The sequence below is a fragment of the Cibotium barometz genome, chromosome 14, assembly GCF_041138505.1.
Source record: "Cibotium barometz isolate CiBa-2024 chromosome 14, ASM4113850v1, whole genome shotgun sequence".
Lineage (NCBI taxonomy): Eukaryota > Viridiplantae > Streptophyta > Polypodiopsida > Cyatheales > Cibotiaceae > Cibotium > Cibotium barometz.
Genome location: NC_141059.1, coordinates 44,065,680 through 44,074,192, shown reverse-complemented (window position 1 = coordinate 44,074,192; position 8,513 = coordinate 44,065,680). Strand labels below are relative to the sequence as shown.

The 8,513-nt window shown below is 44.1% G+C and overlaps 1 protein-coding gene across 2 annotated transcripts; it reads left to right on the top strand.

Annotated features, from left to right (window-relative positions):
* Window positions 1-341: 341 nt before the first annotated feature.
* LOC147632060 (maltose excess protein 1-like, chloroplastic) lies at window positions 342-5,809 on the top strand. 2 transcript variants are annotated; one of them, XM_086808636.1, is made up of 10 exons: window positions 342-710; window positions 814-981; window positions 1,099-1,389; window positions 1,509-1,598; window positions 1,855-1,956; window positions 2,116-2,234; window positions 4,799-4,871; window positions 5,141-5,203; window positions 5,338-5,399; window positions 5,511-5,809. In XM_086808636.1, the coding sequence occupies exons 1-10, from the start codon at window positions 474-476 to the stop codon at window positions 5,587-5,589; spliced, it is 1,284 nt and encodes a 427-aa protein (XP_086664762.1). In that variant the 5' UTR covers window positions 342-473; the 3' UTR covers window positions 5,590-5,809. The 2 variants fall into 2 exon arrangements, with proteins under 2 accessions (XP_086664762.1, XP_086664763.1); XM_086808637.1 differs by lacking the exon at window positions 4,799-4,871 and having other exon boundaries at window positions 345-710.
* The last annotated feature ends 2,704 nt before the right edge of the window (window positions 5,810-8,513 follow it).

Here is an 8,513-nt window from a genome sequence, read left to right as displayed (position 1 = left end):
TTGAAGTGGATCTGAGGGGCAACAATGTTCATAGGAAACCTATGAACTATATATGAAGGACCTAAGTGCATGGGACGTGAGTTCGAACTCGACGATCATGTAAAAAAACAAAAACACATATGAACATTTTCACTTTACCAATAAAAATCGTTTTCCTAAGTGAGCGTGGGCAGGTGGTGCTTTGTCAAGAGGCATGTGGAGTCGTTGAAAAGAATGGGTGACGTGCCACAAGACGATTGGACGTAGGGATATTCAGAGCAGGTCCCACACGAGAGGACAGGACGGTCACACGTGGCAGGAGGTGGGGCGTCCACTTGGGGATCCGCGAGGGCTTGCCATCGTGGGTTTGGGAATCGCAGCACCCGCTCCTTTGTGGCAGATTCTCCTAGCAAAAGCGTAGCTTGTGTGCAGAGAGCTGCTGCGCTGCATGCGTGATTCAGAGCTTGTAGCTGTAGCTGGAGTTGGAGTTTACAATGGGCAGTCTAGTGTTTTTTAGGACTAGAACTATGCCTCTGTGTGTGCAACGCGATTGTGCAGGTTTTGATGGTAGAGGGAGGAGCATTCACACAGCTCAGCTACCAGCCATGCCCGGCGTGATACTGCAGCCTCTGCACTGGAGGCCTTCTCTTTCCTCTTTTGGCAAAAGAAGACCTAAGTACGTGGCTGCTGGAGCAGGTGGGCAGGGCACCTTCGAGCCTACAGCCCAACAGGTGTGAACTCTGCATATGTTGAATAGTTCAGTGCTTTTTTTTTTTGCCTTTGTGTGTGTGTGTGTGTGGTGATTATACAATTTTAATGAATCATGTCTTGCAGGTTGAAAATATCACCAATAGTGATCTCACCCAATGGGACTCCATCACTGGCCAATTGGCCGGATCTGCTACCTTCGCATTCCTATTACTCCAGTTGCCTCAAATCTTTCTCAACTATCAAAACCTCATGAATGGCAACAGCATTGCCCTCTTTGCTGTCCCATGGATGGTAAATACTCTTTGTATTTTGTCACCCCTCTTTCTTTTCTTTTCTTTTCTTTTCCTTAGTTTGCATTTTATGTACAAATCTCACCATCCCCAAAATGGGCCGGGCTTGGCACTTCAGGGTCAATTGACAGGCCTCCTTGGAAACCTCTCTCTGCTCTCTTACTTTGCCAAGAAAAGAGAAACAGGAGCAATGGTTGTGCAGGCTGTAGGAGTGGTCTCAACATGGGTGGTGCTCCTCCAACTCGCCATGGCTGGTTCCATGCCTTCAGCTGCTTTCACAGCGACTACCACAGCTGTGGGACTAGGGCTTGTTTTGAACCTCTTTAATTACAAGAGCCTTCTGAGCTCTCACATATGGGAGATTTGGGAGGATGTTATCACCGTCGGCGGGATGTCTGTCTTACCACAGGTAGGTGTATTTGTTCTAGTATTTGTGTGATCTTTTTGTGCCAAGATGGTGGTGTGATTTCTTCTAGCCCTAGGCAGAAATTTCTAAACACATCAACTTACTTGAAGTGAAACTTGCAGGTGATGTGGTCCACCTTTGACATCTTGCTACCTCCAACCATATTACCAGGGATCATAACAATGATTATTGCAATTGGTTTGATATTTTTGGTAAGATTTATGCCCACTGCGTTGAAGTAGTACAGGAACATGCATGGTCAGGGTGGTTCTAGTTCAAGAAAAAATTGTAACAGAAAACTCCCCTGTCAGGGATTTTACAGTCTTTGTTAAATGCATGGCCTAGGTGTCTGGCTTTAAGCTCAGGTGATGAACACAGCATGCCTATAAGATTACCATGCACTATAAGCTTCACTTTGATTCCTCATTATTTGTTCTGTGTCTTTTTCTTCTTGGCATGGTTTTGCAGCGGCGTTTGGAGAAGCTGCCTCCAGATGCAACCAGGCTTCTTAGTGCTGTCTCAGCTTGGACAGCCACACTCCTCTTTATGTGGGCACCAGTAGCACAAATGGTACGCATTCTACATGGATGCAAGGCTTTTACTTAGTCATTCTGCACTTTCAAGTACCACTGAGTAACGATTTTACCCTCCAGATGCACCCCATGCATAAGAAACCAAGCTGCTGATTTGAGTAATGATGATATTATGTGCCAATGATCGTGTGACCAGTGGACAAACTATCTAAACCCTGCAAACATCCGGGGACTCTCAGTCTTCACAGTGCTGCTTGCCATGATCGGGAACGGTCTCCTACTTCCGCGTGCTCTCTTCACACGCGACAGGATGTGGTATGGCTCTGAAACATAATTTAATTATCTTTCTTTCATTCTAGCCCATGTAATCAACTAGCTTCTATGGTCTTCAAAAAATCTTCTTGGTGATAGTTTCTGAAAATGTACTCATGATTTTAAAACCATTATCTTTTTAATCTTGTGCATGTCATGTCTGCATAAGTAGCATGGTCATCTGGGCATGATGCATTTTAAGAAATATCAAGTTACATTCAAGTCAAGAGTATCTTTTTCTCAGGTAAAAGGCGCATGGTGGCAGAACGAGGATCCTTTTTTGTGAGAAAAAAGTGTCCCAAACGGTACAAGCCATAGAAACGACTGCGTGGAGGGGGGTCCCACTCCCCTGCTGCCTAGCCACGTGGCCAAACTCCCCACCATCCCCAAAAGGGTGGATCCGGGACAATTGGGGGGGGGGGGGTGTTAGCATCCAACATCTCCCCTCCATGCGAATGCCAACACACGGACTGCACAACAGGTGGCCACACCAATGAGGAGGGCGTGAAGGCCAAGGTCAGGACCAGAAGGAGCCGATGCCAAGTGGGGAGGATGCCAAGGCGAGAGCGGACGTGAAGACCGGCTCTGATACCATGCCAGAAATGGCAGAAGCTGTAGGAAGCGCCACGTGCAGGGGGGTCCCACTCCCCTGCCGCCTAGCCACCCAAACTCCCCACCATCCCCAAAAGGGTGGAACAATGGGGGGTTTTGTATCAATGTGCCATATGAACCCTACACAGAGGAAGGAGATGACACAATGTGGGATAAGTGCCACGTGTCAGGCTGCGGGGGGAGGAGCTAGGGTAGCATCCAATAAAAAGGACAGATGATGCCCTTTCACCTTTGTCAAGAGTTCTGGGTATTTGACATTTTGTCATATCAGGGCTGTGAGCCATATTCTGGTCTTGGAAAACGATGCTTGGATCTTGATTGGATCTGATTGTGCACTTAACAAGACAAGTCAGCATGTTCGCAGGGTCGTCCTCGGCAATGAAGGCCATCCAGAAGCTTGATCAATAGGGAAATGCGTTTGAGAGGCATTGCCCCCTTCATAAAAATCTGTGGAGACCAGCCTGATTGTGACAGGATGAGTATCCCTGAACACGAATTTGAAGGTGGAGAGGTTCCTAGTAAGATGAGTCAGATCTGCGCATGCAAGGGCCACAGAAATTCCTGTGAGGAAAAAAGGGCATCACATTTGCATTTCTCAGTTTCATCCCAGCAAGTTGTGTGGTTGAGCTTGCTTCCATCCTGACCCGTGAGCTCGACCTGTGTGCAGAAGGGTATGAGAGAGAGTGCTATAAAGCTATTCAAAGCGCTTCATACACATTCAAATATACATGCACAAGGGGGTCACTACAAAGTATGTAGGGTAGCACATGAGTTCAACATAAGGGTTTTATTTCATTGTAGAGTTGTAAAAAAAAATTTACAACATACGTTTTTTTTTTTTGACAAGTGAAATTATTCATCCAAAAAAGGGTACTTTTATCATCTCAAAATCTAAAGAAGGGGTGTATCTAAATTAGGAAATTTGTGGGTAGGGGTTTTTTAATCACCCCTTGAACGCACATGCTATATGGGGTTTCTACATAGTGATCCCTCCAAGGGGTATTTGTATAGGAATATAAGGTAAACTTTCAAGTTTATCAGAAAAGAAGGGTAATAGGGAAGTGATTTTGCAAATACCCTTAGAATGCACGCGATAGTAAGGGTTTTTTTAATAGCACATCTCCAAGAATGAACCTCAGTATGCACTACCTTTCCAAGGGTGCACTTGCAGATGGGTTCTTCTGGTTGTATGCTTCATTGCAGACGAGGTCTATTCTGATGAATGTTGGCGAGTACTGTGGCTCCGACCCCTATGCTATTGCAGTTACAAGCTAGTACTGCGGTCTGGTTTAGAAGATAGGTCACAGTGAGCTCTTTGACTGCCAAGTCAAGAACACTTCATCAGGGATATGTCAAGAACATCAGAGGGTTTGTGTTTGTGACACTTGAATGTGAGGCAGCATACCTAGCTCCATAAGTACCCTTGTTTTCTCCTAAAGTTTCTCTTTGAGGATATTTCCATGCAAGGTACCACCCCTGTTGTTTGTAGCAGGGACCCAGGCGTGGGAGGCCCTGATAGGGACCATTGTTGAAGGTCATTGTTGGCACCTTTGGGTGTGTAAGAAACACATTTGAATAATGTTTTTGGGAGGATGGTTGGCAGCAACACATTATGGTGCAGTGGTACGATAATGATGGCTGGGCAGGATGACCCTTAATGACGTGTAGCTTGGTCCCGACCTAGTACCATTTTTCGCCTGCCCTGTTTCACCTCTCCCTTTTTTTTTTCGTAATAGAAGATATATTACCAAAAATTACTTTACAAATGGCCACATGGCCGCCATGTGATGTACTAGCTTTCCCTCACTAATTATCCCCCTCTCCTCTCTCTCTCTCTCTTCCTTAAGACCCTCATGGTCTTCATATTTTGTATTTGGTCTCATATGCCATTTCGGCCTTTGCAAACATTAACTCTCTCTGGCTCAAGCGTGTGCACGCAATGGTTTGTGCATCAGGCTCCAAATAAAGAGATCTCGGGTTCAAATTCTCATCATGCCCCCTCATGGGCCGTCTCATGGATCATACATGGTCTGCTGGCTAGTCCTAACTTCATCTCTCTCTCTCTCTCTCTCTCTCTCACACACACACACACACACTGTACACACATATTATCTCTAGCCTATACACAGACTATGTATGATGCCCCACTCAAGGAGATTTATTTTCTTGATGTATGATGTAGCTTACCGATTTCTCATTTTGGTAATCCTGCTAGAAATTAATTCATATGTTGATTTTAGAATCAGATTCAATGTACAGCTCCAGTGCATCATTGCGACATGTGTTTTGAATTGTAGGTTCACGGGAGCATCTTGGGGAACCCTGCTCCAAGGATGGGGAATCCTTGTTACGATGTATATGTGAGTGATTCAACACTAAGCTGTCAAAACAATCTCTCTCTCTCTCTCTCTCTCTCTCTCTCTCTCTCTCTCTCACACACACACACACACACACACACACGGTGATCAAAAACCGGCCATTGATTCTCGTACAGAAACAAATGCATCGGGGACGCTGTTTTCTGGGGAGCAAGTGGAACCCTTGCAGTTTGGTTGGGTAATGCTCACATCTCTTGACAAATCAGAATCATTTTAGTTTACAGAGGATCTCTTTTTGGTCTTTGTGCGATCATGGCCGTCGGCTGACATGTTATTTACGGCCTCACAGGAATGATACTGGTGAAGGATTCAAGGGCATATTCTCTCTCTTCGCCTTTGCGTCCCCTTGGGGAGCTGTTTTTTGGTAGAAGCAATGCTGTGCCTACCAAACTACAGTGAACTCAGAAATTAAACAGATGCTTTTATTAACACACCTCTCTTCACTAATGTTGTGGCCCGTTCGCTGCCGTATACTAGTGTAAGATTAAAGCTTTAGTAGGTTTAAACCAATAATATATATATATATGTATTGGTACCAAAATGTTTTTTTTTCATTTCCATTAAATAAATATATTCTGTGAGATTTTCTAGAGTAGGATTTTTTTTCTAAGGTTTCATTTTAGTATGTTATGATTAATGCTTGAATTTTAATATTTCTAAATTCATTATTGCTTAGAAGTTTAAATCATCAATATTGCACTTCGCTATTGCTTAGAGCTTAGCTGTCCACTGCTGGCTTTGAGAGAGAGAGAGAGAGAGAGAGAGAGAAAGAAGGGGGAGAGACAGATGTAGTTAGGACTTGAATGAACTCTCTTTAAATAGAAGATTAACGGATCTTCTCATCCCTCATGCATGAGACAAGTACCGACACAGAGAGTTTATTATCAAGTCTAAGTAGAGACCAACTTTAACACAATTGAAATATATACAATGTTGATCTCATGTTAGCGTAGTAGTTAGAATGGAGTTTGAAAGTCCTTAGGTTGTGGGTTCGAATCTCCTTTGTGCAAGCAAGACGTGTGTGTGTGGGTCATCGATGACATGTGTACTTTGTACTTTTAAGCCAAGATTTTTTGTAAAAAAGGCAAAAAGGAATAGCGCATGTGTAACGCCGGTCATGAGGATTTGATGTACATAGAGCTAGTAAAACTAGGAAGACTAGTTTTGGGCCCCCACTTGTAATTGGGCAGTCGGACATTGAAATATGAGCTCATGTATATAAGACATTTTATGAAATATGAAAAGAGAATCCCATTTTTCTTAATTGAGTTTGCCTTCTCTCTCTCTCTCTCTCTCTCTCTCTCTCATTTGAGTTTATGGTTTCTTTCTTGCTAGGGTGATTGCTTGCTATGATTGTTGGTGCATGTGAGTAGGAGTGGTAGTGCTCGTCCTTCTCTTCTCTTCTATCTTCTCATTGTTATCTACCATGTCCCATTTATATACGATTGGCATGAGGTAGAAGTTGAGCTCTCCATAGCTCCTTTCCTCTTATTCATTACCTAGCATTGGATCTCTCCTTGGGTGACACAAGGAGAGTGTGGAGTGAGCCCCTAGTAGCTTCACATCGAAGAGTTAACCCTCATAGGGTTGGTTAAGTGTCATTCATTGGATTTGATCCTTGCATGCATCTTTTTCTTCTCTTTTCTCTTGCGTATACAAGGTAGTATGTTATTCCTTAACATCTTTGGTGCTGCTCTGGGGAAGGCATTTGACTTAGGGTCCTTCACTTGATTCATTAGCTAGAGTCTTTGCTTTAGCCTAATTGGAGTGAAAATCCACCGGTAGGTTGATTAACCTTGTTCTGTTTTATGTTTTGATGATGATTACCTGGAGCTTTGGTTGTTAATCGAGCATTGGAGCATTCGAGTCTTCACCGAGAGCGGGAGAAGCATGTGAGCGCCCTTACCTTGCCTTTAACATCCCTCTCAATTTTTTGTGATTTTCTTTATGTTTGTATTTTAGCTTAATCATCTAATTAATTTCAATTTGTTAGCTTAAATCATGCATTATAGGCATCAATAAGTAGCTAGAGACTAGCTCTAGCTCCTTTTGTTAAAACAAAAACATAAAAAAAATCATGGAAAGATACCTGAATCAGCAGGAGAAGGAAGAAAGTCCCAAGCGAAACAGCATTTTGCCAAGTAGCTCTAAGAAGTGCATGTCCGTTCGCGTATCAGGCCACGACCGTGGCAAATCTGCCACGTCCATTTCTTTCCTCTACAGCCCAAATCCGGTAAGATCTGCTGCCTAAAACTAGTAGAGGAATTAAAAATAGATTAAATGCATTTAATTGGGCATAAAGTGCATTCAATCTAGAGGGATATTGTACTAACATAGAATATCTAGGGAGGCTGTCAGACCTACAACCATTAAGCCCCAATCAATTATGGAAATTCCCAATCTGACTGTGCCATGGTCGTTCCTGCCACGTCCGTTCCTAGACTTTCCACGTCTGTTCCTTCTCCCTTGAGAAGTAAATGCCCGTTCTAGTGCACAATTGCAATTGTCACGCCTGCGTCATATGTTTGATTCGAGATCTTGTAAGCGAATACCCGTTCTCTTTCGATTATGAAGCGAACGGCCATTCCATTCAGTTTTTTGAAGCAAACGCCCATGGCTTCATTGCCACGCCCATTCCAATTAGCATCCAACCTCAAACGCCCATCCCTTCTCATCGGAAGCGAATGTCCATTCCACACAGCACTGAACTTCAAACGCCCATTCTCTTCTGATTTGAAGCAAACGCCCGTTCCATCTTGTCATTTCTGAAGCGCACGTCTGTGCCAATTCTGAGAAGCACAAGTCCGTTCCTTGTCCCCTGAGAAGCGAACGCCCGCTTCACACATCACTTAACTTTGAATGCCCGTTCTCTTCTGATCTCAAGCGAACACCCATTCCATCTTCCAATCCCTAAGCAAACGTCTGTTCCTTCTCTCCCTGAGAAGCGAACGCCCGTTCCCATATCATTTTGAAAGCGTACACCCATTTGTTCACAAACATACGACCATTCCATTTAAAAAAACATTTTTCATAGAGGGGTCTGCATAGCACTTCCATATTGCCATGCACCTATGCTCGGGTAGGTTGGTGCGAAATAATCCTCTCTTCAACGAAGTAAGCTCTCGAGACGCCCCTTCGCAAGTAAGATTGGACCCATCGATAAATACCCTGTGGAGCTAAATGGTGCTTGTCTTTGACAGTACCAGTGAGAGTGAAGACCACCACAGTAGTGGGCGAGGGACCGCAGACCCCGAGGCAAGAGAGCTTGAACCACAATGTATGGACATACCAT

What these genes read in the sequence shown, in the direction of transcription:
- LOC147632060 (XM_086808636.1), top strand. Translation starts at nt 474, where the DNA reads ATGGGCAGTCTAGTGTTTTTTAGGACTAGAACTATGCCTCTGTGTGTG. An exon ending in TCGAGCCTACAGCCCAACAG is followed by an intron (nt 711 to 813) that starts GTGTGAACTCTG and finishes CATGTCTTGCAG; the next exon opens with GTTGAAAATATCACCAATAG. An exon ending in CAATTGGTTTGATATTTTTG is followed by an intron (nt 1,599 to 1,854) that starts GTAAGATTTATG and finishes ATGGTTTTGCAG; the next exon opens with CGGCGTTTGGAGAAGCTGCC.